The sequence below is a fragment of the Heptranchias perlo genome, chromosome 4, assembly GCF_035084215.1.
Source record: "Heptranchias perlo isolate sHepPer1 chromosome 4, sHepPer1.hap1, whole genome shotgun sequence".
NCBI classification, from domain to species: domain Eukaryota; kingdom Metazoa; phylum Chordata; class Chondrichthyes; order Hexanchiformes; family Hexanchidae; genus Heptranchias; species Heptranchias perlo.
Window position 1 is genome coordinate 130,645,829 of NC_090328.1, and position 24,072 is coordinate 130,669,900.

Sequence of the window (24,072 nt, forward strand, 5' to 3'; positions counted from 1 at the left end):
CTGGGAGATAGCTGGCCTTTGCTTGACATAGTTGAGTAAGACTTTTTGAAACAAAACTTGGGAAGAAAGATAGTTGTTTTAGAATAAAATTGCTCAAATGGTCAAAACGCACGATTTTTTTCCATTGATTCTAAAAAGATCTGCCAATCTAAATCACAGACTGGCTGGAAAGAAAAAACCTGCAAATGCTGCAAATCTGAGATGCAGACAATGCTCCGAATACATACGGCTCAATCGAAAAGTAGTCATAACTTTAATCCAGACTTACTCAATAACATTAAATTCCTCCCAAAAAAAAATTCACACCCTCTGAATTTGCAATGCGCCACCAATTTCTAAGACAGTTACCCACTACGAGAATGTATGGATAGATACATTCAGCGTGGATAAATACTGGGATTTTCCTCAAACACTCAGATTTGCATATGGGGAGATTTACTGAATCATAGGCTAGGGATTTGCATACTGTCACCATGAGTTAGTAGTGCTAGCAGGTAAGCCAGTTCCTGCTTTTTTTCATAGTAAAGCCCCAACAGTCCATTATTGAATTGTTTTTCCTACCCACCAAAAAAAAATTTACTTTTATAAACTAAGGTAGAAGAGTTAGATTTAGAAAAATGGAAAATGCAATTGCAAAACCAGTTATATGTGACATGCATGATGTGGGCCTTCCTGCATCTACAATACTTCCAGATGGTGCACACATGCATTAAGTATTGGAAGGTTGTGTTGCTCGAGCAGAAAAATGCTGAGCATGAGCTGACCATTATCCATACCATACAAAAGGAGGAAAAGTTTGTGGAACAAAAGTTCCAGGAAGTGGCCACTCCACAGGCAGAGAGAAGTCAGGAGCTGGAGAATTGGGGGGAAAAGCAGAGAAGAGTAGGAAACCACTGCACATTTGAAACTGTTCAATCGTTATTCATTGGGTGCTTGTGATGAGGACAAGATTGAAGATAGAGAGGAGGATAACCATAAACAGTGTTATAGTACTGTGGAGCAAGTTGTTACCTTAGGGGGACATAAAGAGGAGAAAAGACGAGTAGTAGTGGTCGGAGATTCAACTATTGGAGAGATAGGCAGCCTTTCTTGCAGCATGACTGTTGTGTTGCCTCTTTGGTGCCAGGGTGAAGGACATAATGGAGTGGGTGGAAAAACTTTTAGAAAGGGTGGGAGAGCAGCCAGAAGTTGTGGTCCATATAGGAACCAATGACGTAGGAAAGTGTAGTATGGAAGTCATGTGGAGGCAGTATGAGCAGTTAGGATCAAGGCTGAAGAGCAAGACTTGAAGGGTGGTAATGTCAGGATTACTTCCTGTGCCATGCTCTAGGCTGGTTAGGCCAGGACAGATTAGATCCATTAATGACTGACTTGAGAGATGGTGCAGGAGGTAGGGTTTTGGATTCCTAGGACCGTGAGATCCGTTATGGGACAGAGGGAAGCTGTTCAGGAGGGACGGACTTCACCTGAACTAGAGGGGTACAAAGATGCTTGCAGAATGGGTAAATAAGGCAGTGGAGATGAATGAAAACTAGTATGGCAGGGGGAGGGGAAAGCAGGCTAAGAATAATTAGGAAAGAGGGAATAAGGATATTGAAGGGTAACCTGACTGGGTTACATGATGCAATCTCACGACAAAAAGTCATAAGAATAAAACTGGACGGACCACCTGGACAAGGCACCGGACACGACAAAGGCAAACCAAGCCCAGTCAATCCTGCAAAGTCCTCCTCACTAATATCTGGGGACTTGTGCCAAAATTGGGTGAGCTGTCCAACAGACTAGTCAAGCAACAGCCTGACATAGCCATATTCACAGAATCATACCTTTCAGCCAATGTCCCAGACTCATCCATCACCATCCCTGGGTATGTCCTGTCCCACCAGCAGGACATACCCACCAGAAGTGGCGGTACAGTGATATACAGTCAGGAGGGAGTGGCCCTGGAAGTCCTCAACGTTGACTTTGGACTCCATGAAATCTCATAGCATCAGGTCAAACATGGGCAAGGAAACCTCCTGCTGATTACCACCTACCGTCCTCCCTCAGCTGATGAATCAGTCCTTCTCCATGTTGAGCACCACTTGGAGGAAACACTGAGGGTAGCAAGGGCACAGATGGGTGGGGGACTTCAATGTCCATCACCAAGAGTGGCCCGGTAGCACCGATTGGCCGAGTCCTGAAGGACATAGCTGCCAGACTGGGCCTGCGGCAGGTGGTGAGCAAACCAACATGAGGGAAAAACCTACTTGACCTCGTCCTCCCCAATCTACCTGTCGCAGATGCATCTGTCCATGGCAATGTTGGTAGGAGTGACCACTGCATAGTCCTTGTGGAGATGAGCCCTGTCTTCGCAGTGAGGACACCATCCAACGTGTTGTGTGGCACTATCACCGTGCTAAATGGGATAGATTCAGAACAGATTTAGCAGCTGAAAACTGGGCATCCATGAGGCGCTATGAGCCATCAGCAGCAGCAAAATTGTATTCCAGCACAATCTGTAACCTCATGGCCCGGCATATTCCTCACTCTACCATTTACCAACAAGCCAGGGGATCAACCCTGGTTCAATGAGGAGTGTAGAAGAGCATGCCCGGAGCAGCACCAGGTATACCTAAAAATGAGGTGCCAACCTGGTGAAGCTACAACACAAGACTACATGCATGCTAAACAGCAGAAGCAACATGCTATAGACAGAGCTAAGGGATTTGACAACGAATGGATCAGATCAAAGCTCTGCAGCCTTGCCACATCTAGTCATGAATGGTGGTGGACAATTAAATAAGTAACTGGAGGAGGAGGCTCTGTAAACAACCCCATCCTCGATGATGGCAGAGTCCAGCACGTGAGTGCAAAAGACAAGGCTGAAGCGTTTGCAACCATCTCCAGGATGATCCATCTCGGCCTCCCTCTGATATCTCCACCATCGCAGAAGCCAGTCTTCAGCCAATTCGATTCACTTCACATGATATCAAGACACGGCTCAGTGCACTGGATATAGCAAAGGCTATAGGCCCCGACAACATTCCAGTGGCTAGAGTCATACCTAGCACAAAGGAAGATGGTAGTGGTTGTTGGAAGCCAATCATCTCAGCCCTCGGACATTGCTGCAGGAGTTCCTCAGGGCAGTGTCCTAGGCCCAACCATCTTCAGCTGCTTCATCAATGACCTTCCCTCCATCATAAGGTCAGAAATGGGGATGTTCACTGATGATTGCACAGTGTTCAGTTCCATTCGCAACCCCTCAAATAATGAAGCAGTCGGTGCCCACATGCAGCAAGACTTGGACAACATCCAGGCTTGGGCTGATAATTGACAAATAACATTCGCGCCAGGCAATGACCATCTCGAACAAGAGAGAGGCTAACCACCTCCCCTTGACGTTAAACGGCGTTACCATCACCGAATCCCCCACCAACAACGTCTTGGGGATCACCATTGACCATAAACTCAACTGGACCAGCCACATAAATACTGTGGCTACAAGAGCAGGTCAGAGGCTGGGTGTTCTGTGGCGAGTGACTCGCCTCCTGACTCCCCAAAGCCTTTCCACCATCTACAAGGCACAAGTCAGGAGTGTGATGGAATACTCTCCACTTGCCTGGATGAGTGCAGCTCCAACAACACTCAAGAAGCTCGACACCATCCAGGACAAAGCAGCCCGCTTGATTGGCACCCCATCCACCACCCTAAACATTCACTCCCTTCATCACAGGATGCACTGCAGCAACTCGCCAAGGCTTCTTCGACAGCACCTCCCAAACCCGCAACCTCTACCACCTAGAAGGACAAGTGCAGCAGGCACGTGGGAACAACACCACCTGCACGTTCCCCTCCAAGTCACACACCATCACGACTTGGAAATATATCGCCGTTCCTTCATCGTCGCTGGGTCAAAATCCGGGAACTCCCTTCCTAACAGCACTGTGGGAGAACCTTCATCACATGGACTGCAGCGGTTCAAGAAAGCGGCTCGCCACCACCTTCTTGAGGGCAATTAGGGATGGGCAATAAATGCTGGCCTTGCCAGCGACACCCAGATCCCATGAACGAATCTTAAAAAAAAAAATTCAAGGATTGTAGGGAATAAAATGGATGAGCTAGAAGTGTTGGTATGAAAAGAGAAAATAGATGTTGTAGGAGTGACAAACCTGATTGAAATTAAATAATGATTGGGGAGTTTAACTTGCAGTGGTTTCTGTATTTTAGGAAGGGCTGGGAAGGTAAGGCAGCAGGGGGGTGGCATTATTTGTTAGAATGGGATACTTACAATGGAGTTGGATGCTGGAAGTGATACTGAGTCTCTTTGGATAGAATTGAAGGACAGTAAAGGGAAAAAGTTAGTAATAGGAATATGCTACAGGCCTTCAAATAATCAGAGGAAGGGTGGTGCAATTTTGTGCGAGACAATAAGACTGATGAGTGCCAAGTCGTCAGTGGTAATCCCTGGGGATTTCTATCTTGCTCAAGTTGATGGAATGCATAATGGGGACAGTCTGCATTCAAACGGGAATTTAATGATATTGCGAGGGACTTGTTTCTAAAACAGCACGTTAAGTAACCTGCAAGGGCTAATGCAATATTGGATTTAGTTATAATCAATGAGGAGGGAACAATTGCAAAGTAGAAGTAAAGGAACTTATGAGATCTTGTGACCATAATGTTCTGACATCCAGGGTGGACATGAGGGTAGAAAACAAAAGGAAGCCAATTTATAAAGCTAAAATTTAAACAAGCTGATTTTAAGGGTATGCGAGAATGCATGGGAATTATAAAAATGGGAATAGATGCTGAAAGGAAAAGATGTTGAAGGAAAGTGCAATCATTTTAAAGGGATAGGTTTTAAGATGCAAAAGGAATTTATCCCTGAAATAGGTCAAGGACAGAATAAAAGAGTAAGACCAATTTGGCTTGCTAACAAATTGTGAAAGGTGTTAAGGGAGCAAGAGAAAGCATACAAATTTTTTAAATGTTCAGGAAAGGAACTGGATAGAGAGGTTCATAAAGATAGGCTGAGGAATGTCACAAAACTGAGGGCTGCAAAGAGATCACAAGGAAAACAAAGCTGGAAACATAGTGAACAGTAGAGCATTCCTCAAGTAAGACTGGAGTAAGCAAAGAGAGGTTGGCCTATTTTAAAAAATGACAATGGGGAAATGTCTGAAGATAGAGAAATTGCTGAAGTACTAAACTGTTATTTTTCAACAGTGTTCACCAAAGAAATGGGGTAACAAATGCCAGAATTGGGGCAATAGTCCATAGGTGAATGTAGACTGAAAAAATTTCAAATCACAAGAGAGGACATAATGGGGAGCTTGTTGAAGCTCAAGGTAGATATGGCTCCTGGCTCTAATAACTTTCATTGCAGAGTTCTGAAGGAATTGGCTCAAATGATTGCGAGTCCTCCTGCAGATATTTTTCAGAGTTCATTCGGGCCAAGTCCCGGAGGATTGGAAAATAGCAAATGTGACTCCAATTCAAAGAAGACACGAGGGATGAACCATCAAATTATAGATCTGTAAGCCTTCCATTGTTGTAAAATGTTGTAAAAGTGGTTGAAAGTATTATGAGGGAGCATCTTCAGGGGCACGAGCTAATCCGAGACAGTCAGCATGTTTTTAGGAGTTGGGAGGTCATGCTTGACTAATTCATTGGATTTCTTTGAGGAGATGACAGACCTAGTAGATAGAGGAGAGACAGTGGATGTTATCTACATGGATTTCAGGAAGGTATTTAACACCGTCCCACATACAGGCTACTATGTAAGGCCCAAGCCCATGGAATAGATGGGAATGTGTTAAAATGAATTGGCAAATGGTTGGTTGGTAGGCAACAATGAGTAGTGGTGCATGGGCAGGTATCTGGTTGGCAGCCAGTTAACCAGTGGAGTGGCACAAGGTTCGGTGCTGGAGCTACTGTTATTTATTATTAACAATGTTAGAGGAAAGAAATGTCCAAATTTGGAGACATCACCAAATTGAGAGCAGTGGCAAATTATGAATATTGATTCATACAATTTCAAAAAGATCTCAACAAGTTTGATCAGTGGATGGAGAAATGGCAGATGCAATTTAATACAGGGAAATGTAAGGTTATGAGATTTGGCAGAGGGAAGTCTGTTGGGGATTGTTATAAATGGGAATGTACTTGAGTTATCAGGGCAGGAGAGAGATCTTGGGGTTTGATTGAATAGGTCACTATCATGGTGTCTGAAAATGGGGTGATTTTGTTTTTTTCAATAATTTGGTTGGTCTGTGGTGTCACATAGATAGCAGTGATTAATCAGCAATTAACTGTATTTCAACATAGTTGCTACAGTAGTTTTGTGATGCGAATAATGCTCTGTGGAGGAGGCATAAACATAGTTTGAAAGTTTCTCTGCTTTTGTAGCAGAGATGTTAGAAATTTCTAATCTAGTACTTCTGAAGTTCATTAATGAAAATGCAGTGAAATATTTTTGTATTCGATTTTTTTTCATGAAGATGAGTGCAGTGACTGTCATGCCTGTTTTAGATCAGTATGGGGAACTGATAAAACTTTCCTATTTTGTGGGAAGTATCAGAGTAGGCTTACTAGAGCTGGATCCTAATATTGGATTATATTAAGAGTGCAGTATTCTAAACAAAGATTGTTTATATAACTGTTTGGAAAGAGATCTGTTCGAATGAGGGTTATTTATCATTTGTTAAACTGTTTCGTACAATGTTCCCACGTTCTACGGCCATAAATTTGTTTTACTGTTCTTCTCTGTTACTTTGCCATGCCACCTGTTTTTTCCACATCATGACCTGTTTTTTCAGCAGTGGTGGCTGCTCCATTCATAAATTCTCCCATTCCCAACACCACTTTCACTGATCAGTACTGTGCATTGTTTTATAATGTTATAAACTGGTGCCTTTTTAAAAAGAAAACAGGGTGGGGGCCACAATAACTCTTGATCTAAATGGTGGTGCTATTCCTCGTGGTATATCGAGGAAGCATTGTACTGCTCTTAACTCAATATTTTTTGATGCTGTGATACTTGGCTTCATCAAAAATTTTTTGAAGTGCTTTCTAGTGGATAATTCAAAATAATTTGTTTAACTTTCAGTCTGTTCTATTTTATGTAGTTTGAAGAACATTTTTAACATTTCTTTGTCCGGGAAAGGAATCTCATTCATCAGTGAGCTCAATCTGATTGCTGTAGTAAAAACTACTGACAAAGCAATGTTTGAAAGGTGTTTCCCATAATGTTGGTGTTGCTGCTGCTGGCAAATTTACTAACATTGAAATACTGCCATGTTAAAATGTGCAGTAGAATTTTATTTTTAGTTGAACAGCACTCCTACTCTGACTGGGCTGTTGCTTTGTACATTGCTCAGTAGATTAGTGCTTTCACACATTTGCTCTCCTGCAGCCTGAATCTCTTCCTCAGGTAAAATGTAAACTGTTGTCTTCTGTCACTGCAGCTGACCTGCAATACATAGAAGTGAGACATCCCTCTTCTCTCACGGTTCACCCTTCTGCATACAGGTGTTTTTTTTTCTCTCTCTCTTCCCCTCCCCCCCCCCCCGCCCCCCTTCCTTGCTTGCTTTTCTTTCCTTCCCCTTTCCTAGTCATCATTATCCGGGGGCCTAATTGCAAAATGCAATCCTAAACAGAACTTTCCAGAATCACATGTGATGAAAATGAAATTTTGCTTCTTCAGCTGTTGCAAAACAGTTGCCCTTGTAATGAATGAACCTGCTGTTTATTGTTTCTATGTTGATCAGGGATCAATATTAAGAAACACAGAGGGCATTTGTTTATGAATTAGTGCTGGACTTCAGTTGGAGAATACTACTTGAATTTTTTTAAACAAAATTTGAAGTGCACTCAATTTAAAATGAGAGTAGTATAAATAATTATGAATAAAATTGAACAGCTGGGCAAGTGAGCCCAGACTGGTGATACAAGTGTAAATAGTCCTGTTCATGCTGGAACATGCTGCAGATTTTATTCAGATTCTTGGCTACCTGCATACTTTTTGCTTTTCTGTTTCTAGTTAGCATGGCTGTAATTGAGTCGTTCAACGGTTGTCATATGGTGGGGGGTGGGCAGAGCGTGAAGTGGTGAAGAGAGGAATTTTCTAAAGTTGAATGTTGCAATTTTTTGTGAGTTTCTGATAAAGTCTAGATAATTTAGAAGAAGGCTGTCTAACCTGCGGCACTAGGGTCACTTGCGGGCCGCAAGCCCTAACAATCCAGTCTATGAAGCCGAGACAATTAATATTTCTGCTTATGTTCATTTGCTGGCTTGCCCGGTTTGAATTTTCTGGATGTGGGGAGTTGAAAGGGCTGCTTTTATTGCTGTTTCCTTTATTGGTGGATAAATCCTGAATCCGAACACCTGGATCACTTCGTATCAAAACTGCAGTGAAGTGTCAGCCTAGATTATGTGCTCAGGTTGTGGCCCTAGTACCTATGACCTTCTGACTCTCAGGCTATAGTGCTATTCCTGGGCTGAGCTGGCACTTTTTTAAGCGTGGACCAAACCTTATAACCAATTAACAGGTTAGTTACTATTCAGAGCGGTTGTTAATTTGAAAAGCAAAACCATTTTGTTGGCATGTTCTTCACACTATTAAACTTTTAAAAAAAAATTGGAATAATGAGAATAAAACCAGGCGGTCCACTTAGCTTCGACCTAGGCATTGGATCAGGACATGAGAAAGGCACACACAGCTCAGTCGACCCTGCAAAGTCGTCCTCACTAACACCTGGGGACTGGTGCTAATGTTGGGAGAGCTGCCCCATAGATTAGTCAAGCAATAGCCCGACACAGGTATGATTCTGTGATTATGACTATTAGCCGATGTCCCAGACTTCTCCATCGCCATCCCTGGGAATGTCCTGACCCACCAGAGGTAGGGCACTATGGTATACAATTGGTTGGGATTGGTCCTGGGAGTCCTCAACATTGGCTTTGGACCCCATGAATTCTCATGCTTATGGACAAAGAAACCTGCTGCTGATTTCCTACCATCCTCTCAACTAATGAATCAGTACTCCTCCATGTTGAACATCAATTGGAGGAAGCATTGAGGATGATAAGGGCATAGAATCGACTCTGGGTGGGGGACTTCAATGCTCATCATGAAGAGTTGTTCGGTAGTGCCACCACTGACCGAGTTGGCAGAGTCCTGATGGATTTTTTTTTTTATTCGTTCACGGGATGTGGGCGTCGCTGGCAAGGCCGGCATTTATTGCCCATCCCTAATTGCCCTCGAGAAGGTGGTGGTGAGCCACCGCCTTGAACCGCTGCAGTCCGTGTGGTGACGGTTCTCCCACAGTGCTGTTAGGAAGGGAGTTCCAGGATTTTGACCCAGCGACAATGAAGGAACGGCGATATATTTCCAAGTCGGGATGGTGTGTGACTTGGAGGGGAACGTGCAGGTGGTGTTGTTCCCATGCGCCTGCTGCCCTTGTCCTTCTAGGTGGTAGAGGTCGCGGGTTTGGGAGGTGCTGTCGAAGAAGCCTTGGCGAGTTGCTGCAGTGCATCCTGTGGATGGTGCACACTGCAGCCACAGTGCGCCGGTGGTGAAGGGAGTGAATGTTTAGGGTGGTGGATGGGGTGCCAATCAAGCGGGCTGCTTTATCTTGGATGGTGTCGAGCTTTTGAGTGTTGTTGGAGCTGCACTCATCCAGGCAAGTGGAGAGTATTCCATCACACTCCTGACTTGTGCCTTGTAGATGGTGGAAAGGCTTTGGGGAGTCAGGAGGTGAGTCACTCGCCGCAGAATACCCAGCCTCTGACCTGCTCTTGTAGCCACAGTATTTATATGGCTGGTCCAGTCAAGTTTCTGGTCAATGGTGACCCCCAGGATGTTGATGGTGGGGGATTCGGCGATGGTAATGCCGTTGAATGTCAAGGGGAGGTGGTTAGACTCTCTCTTGTTGGAGATGGTCATTGCCTGGCACTTATCTGGCGCGAATGTTACTTGCCACTTATCAGCCCAAGCCTGGATGTTGTCCAGGTCTTGCTGCATGCAGGCTCGGACTGCTTCATTATCTGAGGGGTTGCGAATGGAACTGAACACTGTGCAGTCATCAGCGAACATCCCCATTTCTGACCTTATGATGGAGGGAAGGTCATTGATGAAGCAGCTGAAGATGGTTGGGCCGAGGACACTGCCCTGAGGAACTCCTGCAGCAATGCCTTGGGGCTGAGATGATTGGCCTCCAACAACCACTACCATCTTCCTTTGTGCTCGGTATGACTCCAGCCACTGGAGAGTTTTCCCCCTGATTCCCATTGACTTCAATTTTACTAGGGCTCCTTGGTGCCACACTCGGTCAAATGCTGCCTTGATGTCAAGGGCAGTCACTCTCACCTCACCTCTGGAATTCAGCTCTTTTGTCCATGTTTGGACCAAGGCTGTAATGAGGTCTGGAGCCGAGTGGTCCTGGCGGAACCCAAACTGAGCATCGGTGAGCAGGTTATTGGTGAGTAAGTGCCGCTTGATAGCATTGTCGACGACACCTTCCATCACTTTGCTGATGATTGAGAGTAGACTGATGGGGCGGTAATTGGCCGGATTGGATTTGTCCTGCTTTTTGTGGACAGGACATACCTGGGCAATTTTCCACATTGTCGGGTGGATGCCAGTGTTGTAGCTGTACTGGAACAGCTTGGCTAGAGGCGCAGCTAGTTCTGGAGCACAAGTCTTCAGCACTACAGCTGGGATGTTGTCAGGGCCCATAGCCTTTGCTGTATCCAGTGCACTCAGCCGTTTCTTGATATCACGTGTAGTGAATCGAATTGGCCGAAGACTGGCTTCCATGATGGTGGGGATATCTGGAGGAGGCTGAGATGGATTATCCACTCGGCACTTCTGGCTGAAGATGGTTGCAAACGCTTCAGCCTTGTCTTTTGCACTCACGTGCTGGACTCCGCCATCATTGAGAATGGGGATGTTTGCAGAGCCTCCTCCTCCCGTTAGTTGTTTAATTGTCCACCACCATTCACGACTGGATGTGGCAGGACTGCAGAGCTTTGATCTGATCCGTTGGTTGTGGAATCGCTTAGCTCTGTCTATAGCATGTTGCTTCAGCTGTTTAGCATGCATGTAGTCCTGAGTTGTAGCTTCACCAGGTTGGCACCTCATTTTTAGGTACGCCTGGTGCTGCTCCTGGCCTGCTCTTCTACACTCCTCATTGAACCAGGGTTGATCCCCTGGCTTGTTGGTAATGGTAGAGTGAGGAATATGCCGGGCCATGAGGTTACAGATTGTGCTGGAATACAATTCTGCTGCTGCTGATGGCCCACGGCGCCTCATGGATGCCCAGTTTTGAGCTGCTAGATCTGTTCTGAATCTATCCCATTTAGCACGGTGGTAGTGCCACACGTTGGATGGTGTCCTCAGTGCGAAGACGGGATTTCATCTCCACGAGGACTGTGCGGTGGTCACTCCTACCAATACTGTCATGGACAGATGCATTTGCGACAGGTAGATTGGTGAGGACGAGGTCAAGTAAGTTTTTCCCTCGTGTTGGTTCGCTCACCACCTGCCGCAGGCCCAGTCTAGCAGCTATGTCCTTCAGGACTCTGCCAGCTCGGTCAGTAGTGGTGCTACCGAGCCACTCTTGGTGATGGACATTGAAGTCCCCCACCCAGAGTACATTTTGTGCCCTTGCTACCCTCAGTGCTTCCTCCAAGTGGTGGTCAACATGGAGGAGGACTGATTCATCAGCTGAGGGAGGACGGTAGGTGGTAATCAGCAGGAGGTTTCCTTGCCCATGTTTGACCTGATGCCATGAGATTTCATGGGGTCCAGAGTCAATGTTGAGGACTCCCAGGGCCACTCCCTCCTGACTGTATATCACTGTACCGCCACCTCTGGTGGGTCTGTCCTGCCGGTGGGACAGGACATACCCAGGGATGGTGATGGAAGAGTCTGGGACGTTGGCTGAAAGATATGATTCTGTGAGTATGGCTATGTCAGGCTGTTGCTTGACTAGTCTGTGGGACAGCTCTCCCAATTTTGGCACAAGTCCCCAGATGTTAGTAAGGAGGACCTTGCAGGGTCGACTGGGCTTGGTGTTTTGCCGTTGTCGTGTCCAGTGCCTAGTGGTCCGATGCCGGGTGGTCCGTCCGGTTTTATTCTGTATGTAGCTGCCACACTGGGCTTGTGGTAGGTGGTGAAGGAACGTGAGGTTATAACCTACTTGACATTGTTGTCCTCAGTCTACCAGTTGCAGATGCATCTGGCCATGACAGCATTGGTTGGTGACCATCGCATTGTCCTTTTGGAGACCATGTCCCAGCTTCACACTGAGGACACCCTCTATCATGTCGTGTGGTAATACTGCCATGCTAAGATTAAGAACAGATCTAACAGCTCAAAACTGGACATCCATGAGTTGTTGTGAGCAGAGTTGTATACCACCACAATCTGTAACCTCATGGCCTGGCATACCTCTCACTCCATCATTACCATCAAGCCACATGACCAACTCTAGCTCAATGAGTCGTGTAGAAGCCATGCTGAGAGCAACATCAGGTGTATCTGAAAATGAGGCGCCAACCTGGCGAAGCTACAGCACAAGGTTACGTGCACGCTAAATGGCAAAAGCAATGTGCTATAGACAGAGCGAAGTGATCTCACAACCAGCGGATCAGGATCAGCCCTACCATATCGAGCTGTGAATGATGTACAATTAAGCAACCAATGGGAGCAGGAGGCTCCATAAACATCTCCATCCTCAACGATGGTGGAGTCCAGCACATCAGTGCAAAAGACAAGGTTGCAGAAGTAGCTACCATCTTCAACTAGAAGTAGATGTTATTTCACAGCCTCCTTTGAACGTCTCCACCATCAAAGAGGCCAGTCTTCAGCCAATTTGATTCATACCACTTGACATCAAGAAACAGCTGAATGCACTGGGCACGGTGAAGGTTACGGGCCTCAATAACATCCTGGTTGTGGTGCTGAAGACATGCTCCAGAACTAGCCGTACGTCTAGCCAAGCTTTTCCAGTACAGCTACAACACTGACCTCTAACTGATGATGTGGAAAATTGCCCAAGTATGTCCTGTCCACAAAAAGCAGGACAAATCCAACCCGGCCAATTACCCTCCTATCCGTCTACTCTTAATCGTCAGCAAAGTGATGGAGTGATTATCAAAAGTGCTATCAATAACCGCAGTATTGCTGAATTTGGGGATCCACCAGGGCCACTCTAGGAACATTGGAACATAGGAACAGGAGTAGGCCATTCAGCCCCTTGTGCCTGCTCCGCCATTTGACAAGATCATGGCTGATCTGTGATCTAACTCCATATACCTGCCTTTGGCCCATATCCCTTAATACCTTTGGTTGCCAAAAAACTATCTATCTCAGATTTAAATTTAGCAATTGAGCTATTATCAATTGCCGTTTGCGGAAGAGAGTTCCAAACTTCTGCCACCCTTTGTGTGTAGGAATGTTTTCTAATCTCACTCCTGAAAGGTCTGGCTCTAATTTTTAGTCCGTGCCCCCTAATCCTAAAATCCCCAACCAGCGGAAACAGTTTCTCTCTATCCATCCTATCTGTTCCCCTTAATATCTTATAAACTTTGATCAGATCACCCCTTAACCTTCGAAACTCCAGAGAATACAACCCCAATTTGTGTAATCTCTCCTCGTAACTTAACCCTTGAAGTCCGGGTATCATTCTAGTAAACCTCCGCTGCATTCCCTCCAAGGCTGATATGTCCTTCCGAAGGTGCGGTGTGCAGAACTGCTCACAGTACTCCAGATGCGGTTTAACCAGGGTTTTGTATAGCTGCAGCATAACTTCTGTCCCCTTGTACTCCAGTCCTCTAGATATGAAGACCAGCATTCCATTAGCCTTATTGATTATTTTCTGCACCTGTTCATGACACTTCAGTGATCTATGTACCTGAACCCCTAGGTCCCTTTGGACATCCACTGTTTTAAACTTTTTACCATTTAGAAAGTACCCTGTTCTATCCTTTTTTGATCCAAAGTGGATGACCTCACATTTGTCTACATTGAATTCCATTTGCCACAGTTTTGCCAATTCACCTAAATCTATCAATATCGTTTTGTAATTTTATGTTTTCATCTACACTGCTAACAATGCCACCAATCTTTGTGTTATCGGCAAACTTAGATATGAGACTTTCTATGCCTTCATCTAAGTCGTTAATAAATATTGTGAATAATTAAGGCCCCAAGACAGATCCCTGCGGGACTCCACTAGTCACTATCTTGGGCTTCTATCGTAGCTAACAGTCTCTTATGTGGGACCTTATCAAATGCCTTCTGGAAGTCCGTATAAATAAATAATACCAATTAACCATTGACATTCCCCTGTCCACTACTTTAGTCAACTCTTCAAAAAATTCAACCAGGTTTGTCAGGCACGACCTACCTTTCACAAATCCATGCTGGCTCTCTCTGATTAACTGAAAATTCTGTGTTCAGTCACCCTATCCTTAATTTTGGACTCCAGCATTTTCCCCACAACAGATGTTAGGCTAACTGGTCTGTAATTCCCTGGTTTCCCTATCCTTAAAAAGCGGAGTGACATGTGCCATTTTCCAATCTAGAGGGACAGTTCCTGAATCTAGAGAACTTTGAAAGATTATAGTTAGGGCATTTGCAATGTGCTCACCTACTTCCTTTAAAATCCTGGGATGGAAACCATCTGGTCCTGGGGATTTGTCACTCTTTAGTGCTGTTATTTTCTTCATTACTGTTGCTTTACTTATGTTAATTTTATCGAGTCCCTGTCCCCAATTCAATATTCGTTTTCTTGGGATTTCCGGCATGCTATCCTATTTTTCTACTGTAAATACTGGCGCAAAGTAATTGTTCAACATGTCCGCCATTTCCCCATTGTCAATGACCATATCCCCACTTTCAGTTTTTAGGGGCCAACACTGCTCCTGACCACCCTCTTTTTTTCCTAATGTAACTATAAAAGTTCTTCGTATTGGTTTTGATATCCCTTGCAAGTTTCTTTTCATACACTCTTTGTAGCTCTTACTATCTGTTTTGTGACCCTTTTGTTGATCTTTGTATCTTTCCTATTCACCCGGATCTGTGCCGTTTTTTGCCTTTTTGTGTGTGTCCCCGACACATACAGACATGCTCCAGACCTCGTTACAGCCTGGGTCCAAACATGGGCAAAAGAGCTGAATTCCTGAGGTGAGGTGAAAGTGACTGGCCTTGACATCAAGACAACATTCTACTGAGTGTGGCACCAAGGAGTCCTAGTAAAACTGAAATCAGTGGGTATTGGGAAAAACTCTCCAGTGGCTGGCACAAAGGAAGATGGTTGTGGTTGTTGGAGGCCAACCATCTCAGCCCCAGGACATCACTGCAAGAGTTCCTCAGGGCAGTGCCCTACACCCAACTATCTTCAGCTGCTTCATCAATGACCTTCCCTCCATCATAAGGTTAAAAGTGGGGCTATTCACAGATTGCACAGTGTTCAGCTCCATTCACAATTCTTCAGGTAATGAATCAATCCATGCCCAAACTCAGCAAGACCTGGACAACATCCAAGTTTGAGCTGATAAGTGGCAACTATTATTCATGCCAGATAAGTGCCAGGCAAGGATCACGTCCAACAAGAGACAGCCTAATCACCACCCCTGACATTCAATGGCATTACCACCTCTGATGCCTTTTCTTGGCTTAGGTCAGCTAACTGAGCACAGACTGGAGATTGAACCTTTGCCTTCTTGGTCTGTCTCAGCTTATCACCTTAGCCAGTTGAGCCATCATCGAATCTGATGCAGGTTGTTGTTGTTGAAGTATGAGTTTGGATAGGTCCCAAATTCCATTCCTGATCTGTTCTGTTACCTAATACTGGCTGGTCAGCATCAGAGGAGCCAAAATTGGCCTGTTTTGCCTGGATTGAGGAGAGGTAAATTGGCCCAGATTCAGCTTCTGATCACGATTCACTGATCCCTACTGGGAATGCATATGTGGACTTGAGGTAAGGGGATAGGCTCTGACTTGCCTGTGATACCCCTGAGGTCTAATAATCTGCTGACGCTTAATGGCAAGGCTCACGTGTGAATGGTAGCAATTTAGGTAATTTACTAGAATGTGCCCATGGAACCATATCCCAGTGAGGAGTCTGTGCCTTGAAGTCAAAGAAGAAAAATTGGCAAGAAAAAACCTGGGACTCTTGGGATTTTTTTCTGCCTAATGCCAGTTGTAGCCCACTGTTGCCCTTGCTGGGATCCAACTCTGTACAAGGAACCAGATCTGGGACCTTTCTACTTTGTGTGGTGTATTTACCCATTGAAGCATTTGGGCCTGACTCTATCTAGTCCACATAAGTACATACAGCCATGTGTTAGTGTGAATTGAAAATAACTCTGCACATTGGGGAGGTTTTGTAATTCAGCAAATGTTATTGTAACAGTAGACTGATAAATTTGTGGTAAACATGGCCTCAATTGCTCTGGTGTATATGAAGTAACTGAGATTGAATTTGTTTATTACTTTCAAAATGTAAGATAACAGCTAGTAGAATATTAATATGCAGCAGTATTAATGCATTACAAGGTTGATTGCATTTTTATATCCAGGTGCAGGATTACTTGCATCTTCTGAAATTTCAATTTTTTTGCTTAGGTGATTCCACCAAAGGGTTGGAAGCCTAGAAGAAATTATGACAACATCGATAACTTGGTTATTCCTGCTCCAATTCAACAAATGGTTACTGGGCAGTCAGGTCTTTTTACCCAGTATAACATACAGAAAAAGCCATTGACTGTAAAGGAATTCAGACGCTTGGCCAATAGTGATAAGTAAGTATAATATTGTGAGCATATAGTATTTCATGTGCCTTCATTTTAACATCGAGAAAGTTCAGAGAAAATGTTCTGTGAAAGATGTATTTTAAAAACAATATTATCTCACTTTTGGCTACACTCTGCTTAAAGTTTGCATGTTTAATGTACTGCCCTGAAAAAGTTCCGTTTCAACTATTCTGCAGTTACCAAGTATTTTTGCTGCAAAACTTCATGTCAGCACAGTTGATATTTCTCTGATTTGGAGCACCAGCTGACAGGTGAGCCTGTGAAGCATTAAAACAATTGTTCATACAAGTGGTTTGAAAGGTCTTAAAGGGGAAGTTTACATAGTAGCAGGAGTAGGCCATTTAGCCCCTTGAGCCTGTTCCGCCATTCAGTGAGACCATGGCTGATCCGTGACCTAAATGCATATACCCGCCATAGCCCTTTATCCCTTAATACCTTTTAGACTAGTTAGCACTTCAGTACCATTTTATCTTCCGCATATAACCAAGGTGGGGTGGGAAGAAGGAGCCACCTACAGCTTCCAAGCTGACAAAGCTATTGAACCTAAGAATAGGTAAGAAATCCTAGTGCAGTAATCTACTAATGTTCCCCCCCTCCCCAACCATGATTTAGCAAGAAAATGGATCTTATTAACTTTTTAATCTTGATTATTTGGCCTTTTTTATTTTGGTGCAGAACCATTAATGGGAAATATATTGTTACCAAGAATTATTTCACTTAATTCTTAACTATCAATGTGGCTTGCTGAAATTTTGATCAGTAAAGAAATGGAATTTCTATTTATTTTTGGCAGATACTGGCGCTTTATTATATTGTAGTTGGCTGAGACCCTCTTTGTATTAACTTTTTTCTTCTCATTTCTCAGTTGAGATGCATTGCACCTCAATTGAGATGGTGAGTGGGTCAACCTTTCCTGGAGCTCTCTTAATGCTCCTAGGCATGCAAGAACAGTTCTTGTGACTAGGTCTCTGATTTTTCCCACCTTTCCTGTTGGAAAGCTACCCTTTTTGCTTCTTGCCCCCTGATAGCCCAATTGGAATCACAATCTGACTGGGGAATTGAGAGTCCAGACACACAATAGATATAATGGCAGCACCATTTATGAGACCTATTAATTTTTTTAATGTAATTTTTGAATAAAAATTTAAGGAGTACAAATATGGTAAAATATTAAGTCACTGGTGCACTTGTTCATTGTCTGTCATGCCATTTCACAGCTCTTTGGTTCCCTGGTAGTTGATATTTTTTAAAACTAGCTATATTTGAAGGCTGAGACTGGTTCAGAGCAAGAGCCTTGTTTGTACAAGTCAGAATGTAATTGGAAAGACATGGAAATTACACCACTTTACATAAGTGAGGATAAACTGCCACCATATTTAGTTGAAGTGGAAAGTGCAACAGTCATTTGGAATGAAACCTATAGTAGCCTAAGATGTTGAGGTTCATGCACAACCTGTAGTTGGAATAGTCCATCTATTCTCAGTGACCTGCAGGAGGGAGCTGTTACTCTAATTATTGGGTCAGGTCCTCCATCTGGGCCCAGCAGATTTCTCTTTGACTGCCTAACTACTGGAGTGGTTGTTGGATGAACAATTCTTGATTCAATGGTAGATATTTGACAAAGTAGTTGTTTTCTCCACTTCAGACAAAGAATAGGGTGCAAACAGGAATTGTTCACAAGATAGCTCCCTTCAGCTTGCGGTGCCCGTGGCTTGGAACCTACATAACTGTTGGCCTAGCTGTGTGAATGACCAGATCTTATGGGTTCTCTCGTGATTTGCATTTTCTCCATTGATACAGCCTTTGACAGTGCCGGATGCAGTTGTCTTTGCTTCTCAGTTGATATTGACTTTGGTTGCTTCTGATACTTGGCCACGATAAGATGTGCTGACACCCATGGCCTGGCTGAAAAGAAATTGACCAAGGAACAATCTCCCAGATAGGACTGTTAAATACGAACATATGAATTAAGAGCAGGAGAAGGCCATTCGGCTTCTTGAGCCTGGTCTGCCATTTGATAAGATCATGTCTGATCTGATCGCGACCTCAACCCTACTTTCCCATCTGCCTACTATAAACCTTTGACTCCCTTGTTAATCAGGAATCTATCTAATTCAGGGGAAGAGAGTTCCACACACTCATGACTGAGAGAAAAAAATTCTCCTCATCTCTGTCTTAAATGGGAGACCCCTTATTTTTAAACTGTGGCCCCTAGTTCTAGTCTCTCCCACAAGGGGAAACATCCTCTCAGCATCTACCCCTTCTAGTACCCTCAGGATCTTGTATATTTCAGTAAGATCACCTCTCATTCTTCTAAACTCCAGTGTATACAGGCCCAACTTGTCCAACCTTTCCTCATACGATAAACCCCTCATCCCAGGAATCAAGTAGAGTGCACCTTCTCTGAGCCGCCTTCAAAGCAATTATGTCTTTTCTTAAAGAGACCAAAACTGCACACAGTTTTCCAGATGTGGTCTTACCAATGCCACGTACAACTGTGGCAAAACATCTCTACTTTTATATTCCATTCCCCTTGCAATAAAAGACAATATTCCATTTGCCTTCCTCATCACTTGCTGTATCTACATACTAAGTTTTTGTGATTCATGTATTAGGACTCCCAGATCCCTCTGTACCTCAGAGTTCTGCCATCTCTCTCCATTTAAATAATATACTGCTTTTCTATTCCTCCTGCCAAAGTGGACAAGTTCACAGTTTCCCACAATATACTCCATCTGCCATATTTTTGCACACTCACTTAACCTATCTGTATCCCTTTGCAGACTCCTTATGTCCTCTTCATAACTTACTTTCCTATTTACTTTTGTGTCATCAGCAAATTTAGCAACCACACATTCGATCCCTTCATTCAAGTCATTGATGTAGATTGTAAATAGTTGAGGCTCAAGCACTGATCCCTGTGGCACTCCACTTGTTAAATCTTGCCAACCTGAAAATGACCCATTTATGCCTACTCTTTGTTTCCTGTTAGCATGGATAAAGGATTGGTAACTAATATGTTACCCCCTACACCATGAGCTCTTATTTTGTGTAGTAGCCTTTGATGTGGCACCTTGTCAAAAGCCTTCTGGAATTCCAAGTACATCACATCCACAGGATCCCCTTTATCCATGTTGCTTGTTACTTCCTCAAAGAACTCTAATAATTTAGTCAAACACTATTTCCCTTTCACAAAACCGTGTTGACTCTGCCTAATTGCATTGAGATTTTCTAAGTGCCCTGCTATAACCTCCTTAATAATAGATTCTAGCATTTTCCCTATGACAGATGTTCAGCTAACTGGCCTGTAGTTTCCTGCTCGCTGTCTACCTCCTTTCTTGAATAGAGGAGTTACATATGCTATTTTCCAATCTGATGGGACCCTTCCAGAATCTAGGGAATTTTGGAAAATTAATATCAATGCATCTACTATCTCTGCAGCCACTTCTTTTAAGACCCTCGGATGAAGTCAGTCAGGACCTGGGGACTTGTCAGCTATTAGTTCTAATATTTTTTTCAGAACCCTTTCCCTGGTGATTGTAAATGTTTTAAGTTCCTCCCTCCCTTTCACCTCTTGATTCACAATTATTTCTGGCATGTTATTTGTATGCTTTACAGTGAAGACGGACACAAAATATCTGTTCAATTCGTCCGCCATTTCCTTATTCTCCATTATTAATTCGCCAGTCTCACACTCTAGAGGACCAATGCTCACTTTACTTACTCTTTTTTCCTTTTTAAATGCCTGTAGAAACTCTTACTATCTGTTTTTATATTTCTAGCTAGATTTCTCTTGTACTCTAATTTCTCCCTCCTTATTATTCTTCGTCATTCTTTGCTGTTTTTTATATTCTTATCAATCTTCTGACCTGCCCCTAATCTGCGCAATTGTATGCGTTTTCTTTCAATTTGATACTATCTTTAACTTCCTTAGTTAACCACGGATGATTCGTCCTTCCCCTAGAGTCTTTCTTTCTTTCTCACTGGAATGTATCTTTGCTGAGTATTATGAAATATCTCCATTAAATGTCTGCCACTGCATCTCTACTGACACATCCCTTAACCTAAGTTCCCAGTTCACTTTAGCCAGCTCTGTCTTCATGCCCTCATAATTCCCCTTATTTAAGTTTAAAACACTAGTCTTAGACTTACTCTTCTCTCCCTCAAACTGAATGTGAAATTCAATCATCATGTGATCACAGTTACCTAGAGGCTCCTTTACAATGAGATCATTAATTAATCCTGTCTCATTACACATTACCAGATCTAGAATAGCCAGCTCTCTGGCTCTAGAACGTGCTGCTCTAAGAAACTGTCCTGAAAGCACTCTATGAACTCATCTTCCAGGCTACCTTTTGCCAATCAGATTCTTCCAATCTATAACTTAGATTAAAATCACTCATGATTGCTTCTGCACTGGTACCAGTGCAATTATTGGTTATCATCAGTATGTTTTTACGTTGTCCAAGGCTAGTAGTCCTTGACAAACAGGTGAAAGGCAAACTGATTCCTTCCCCCCCACCCCGATGAGAGGGAAGAGGATGAGGATAAAGAAATGAGGCAGAACTTTCATTCCTGTTCCATAACAGAGCCCAGGAAGAGTGCTGACTCTCTTTCTTATGAGTGCAGTGCCTGGATTGATTAAGGTTTAAGCTCAGGTACTGATTTGCAAATATAGAAATGTATAGATTTTGTATTTTTATAGCTTTAAGATGCTAATTGCTTTAAAGTTTTGCTTTAAAAGTGCACTCATTTTGTTCATTTTAAAGCAGATACTGCACACCTCGATACTTAGATTATGAAGATCTTGAACGTAAATATTGGAAAAATTTGACTTTTGTAGCACCAATCTATGGAGCAGATGTCAGTGGCAGTCTCTATGATGAGGTAAGTGCTTTGTATGTTAGAAAGTAATTTAGTCGAGTATTAACTGCTCTTGTACGTGTTGGAACTGTTAAATCAGTTCTGAAAGGAATCTAACATAAATGACAGCACACCATAAATTTGGCAATATGTGCCCTATAAATTGGATACTCCAAATTTGTTTTGGCCCGAAAGTGCATTCCTGCATAAGCGGGTATCTTACTGCCTTGAAGTTGTAGGTTGCGCATCATAAACCATGAGTGAAGCCCTTTGTTTGATGTTAAGTAGCAATCATTTGGGGAACGAAATTCCAGTGTTTGAGGATGCAGGATGCATGACTCCACCTCCTGTACCCGCAAGTGGAGGTTAGCATTTTGCCATAGGGTGGGAGAGTGCCCTATAGTTTCCCTATCACCTGCGTGTGGTGCATGACAAGTGGCAACCACTGAGAGGAAAGCAGATAAAATAACCTCAGCAGATGAAATAAACAGCGATGCATAAACGTGCAATGTAACATTATATTTGCTCCTCTTGTCTGGGTGGCATGCAGGCACAATGTTAATCGTGAATTAAACTCAACAAACTAATCTCTAATTGTCGACTACAATGCAGATTTGAATATTTATTTTGCAGTAGAATTATGGTAGCCTCTGATCACTTTCCAATGGAAACAATGTATATTAGATGCGAATAAGTTTAATAAACTTACTCAGCTGAAGCTATATGAGCTCTGCATTCAGCAAATTTATTTCCGAAATAGGTTGTGCTGAACTAACAACGGTTGAATGAAATGACTATCAATTGTATAATGTTTAAATTCTTAGTACCTGTAGTACTATATATTCAGAGTTTGCTATCATAAATTTGGTATTTACTTTCTATTACAAATATCCCTTTCAAATCTTTTATTGCATTGTACATTTTTTTTAAAATTAAAAGTAAAACCAGCTGAGCTTGTCTCGGTGGGTAAATACACTACGTGTAGTGCTAAGGGTTACAGAGCAAAAGGTTCCAAGTTTGTTCACTGATCTGTGCTTAATTAGCTAGTCTCAACTAGAAGGCATTATTTTTCCCCTCCTTAACTCGGCAGCCTGAGTTAGGGAAGTAAAATATAGGCTAGCATTCTTGATCATTATCCAGAACCTTCTATGGGAAGTATGCATGAGTTGTGGTCACTTGATGCCCATGAAACTGTGCTGTAGCATGATTTCCAATATGATTTGCTACTTTCCTTGCCACTCCTTTGAGGGAGAATGAAGGAAAGAAATAGTGTGCTGTACTGTCGCTTTTAAAATGTTTAAATTTCCACTTCCAGTAATGACAATTTCTGATCAAAGGCAACGTTCATACTATGTGACCCAACACCAGCTTTGTTTCATCTTTTATGTTATAACCTAGTTCGATGCTTGGATTTGTGCATCTGTTGGGTCTTTTGCGGTGAACAGTTGCACCTGCAAAAAAGTGAAATGTTCTGTTTGAGTTTAATTCAAACTGTCAGCATAACTGAATTTAGAGCAATATAAAACTGGGTGGAATCCTAGAAAATTGCAGCACAGACACAGAATGTTCCTCCCATCGAGCCTGATGTTATAGCATGTTGTATATGCTACAATAATGTCTCAGTATTTGCTTGTACCTTGCAAATGTAAATGACAAATCAGAGGCAGTGGAGGGGTCGAGAGGCGGCGGTGAAGTAGAGCTGGGTGTTGGCAGCATATGTGTGGGACCTGACATTGTGTCTTCGGATTATGTCGCCAAGGGGCAGCATGTAGATGAGGAATAATAGGGAGCCAAGGATAGATCCTCGGGGGACTCCATAAGTGACAGTGCAGGGGCGAGAAGGGAAGCCTTTGCAGGAGATTCTCAGGCTATGACTGGATATGTAAGACTAGAACCAGGTGAGGGCAGTCCCACTCAGCTGGATAAATGAGAGGCATTGGAGGAGGATGGTATGGTCACTTGTCAAAGGCCTGGTCACAGGTCGATAAAGATGAGGAGGGATAATGCACAATTAGAGGATGTCATTTTTTACTTTAATTATGGCCGTTTGTGCTGTGACAGGTGGAAACCTGATCGGAGAGATTCAAACATGCGGGAAAGATGGGTACGGATTTGAGAAGCGACATCACTTACAAGGACTTTGAAGAGGAAAGGGAAATTGGAGAGGGACGGTAGATTGCAAAAACAAAGGGGTCAAGGGTGCGTAATAGATGGAAGCAGACTGTTTCAGACATCCTGAGCATAAATTTAAAGAAGTATGGATGATTCTGTGCCTAGCCACCAGGGATACGGGCTAAGTTCTCTGGCTGCAGAAATCAGGGGTTTGGGTACAATCCAGGTATTTTTTTTAAAAAGGCATTGATTTTTTTTTGGATTCATGTTTGTTGTGTATGAGGATTGTGA

General features: G+C 43.4%; 1 protein-coding gene across 6 annotated transcripts in view; it reads left to right on the forward strand.

Annotated features, from left to right (window-relative positions):
* The window catches only part of LOC137321285 (lysine-specific demethylase 4C-like), a 408,143-nt gene that overhangs the window by 27,263 nt on the left and 356,808 nt on the right, over positions 1 to 24,072 (forward strand). For 3 of the 6 annotated variants that reach the window (XM_067983644.1, XM_067983641.1, XM_067983643.1), the window contains exons 3-4: positions 16,619 to 16,794; positions 21,576 to 21,693. In XM_067983644.1, coding sequence (XP_067839745.1) covers positions 16,619 to 16,794; positions 21,576 to 21,693 — 294 coding nt within the window. The remainder of the gene's footprint in view (positions 1 to 16,618; positions 16,795 to 21,575; positions 21,694 to 24,072) is intronic. The other 3 variants (XM_067983642.1, XM_067983646.1, XM_067983645.1) reach the window with 2 other exon arrangements.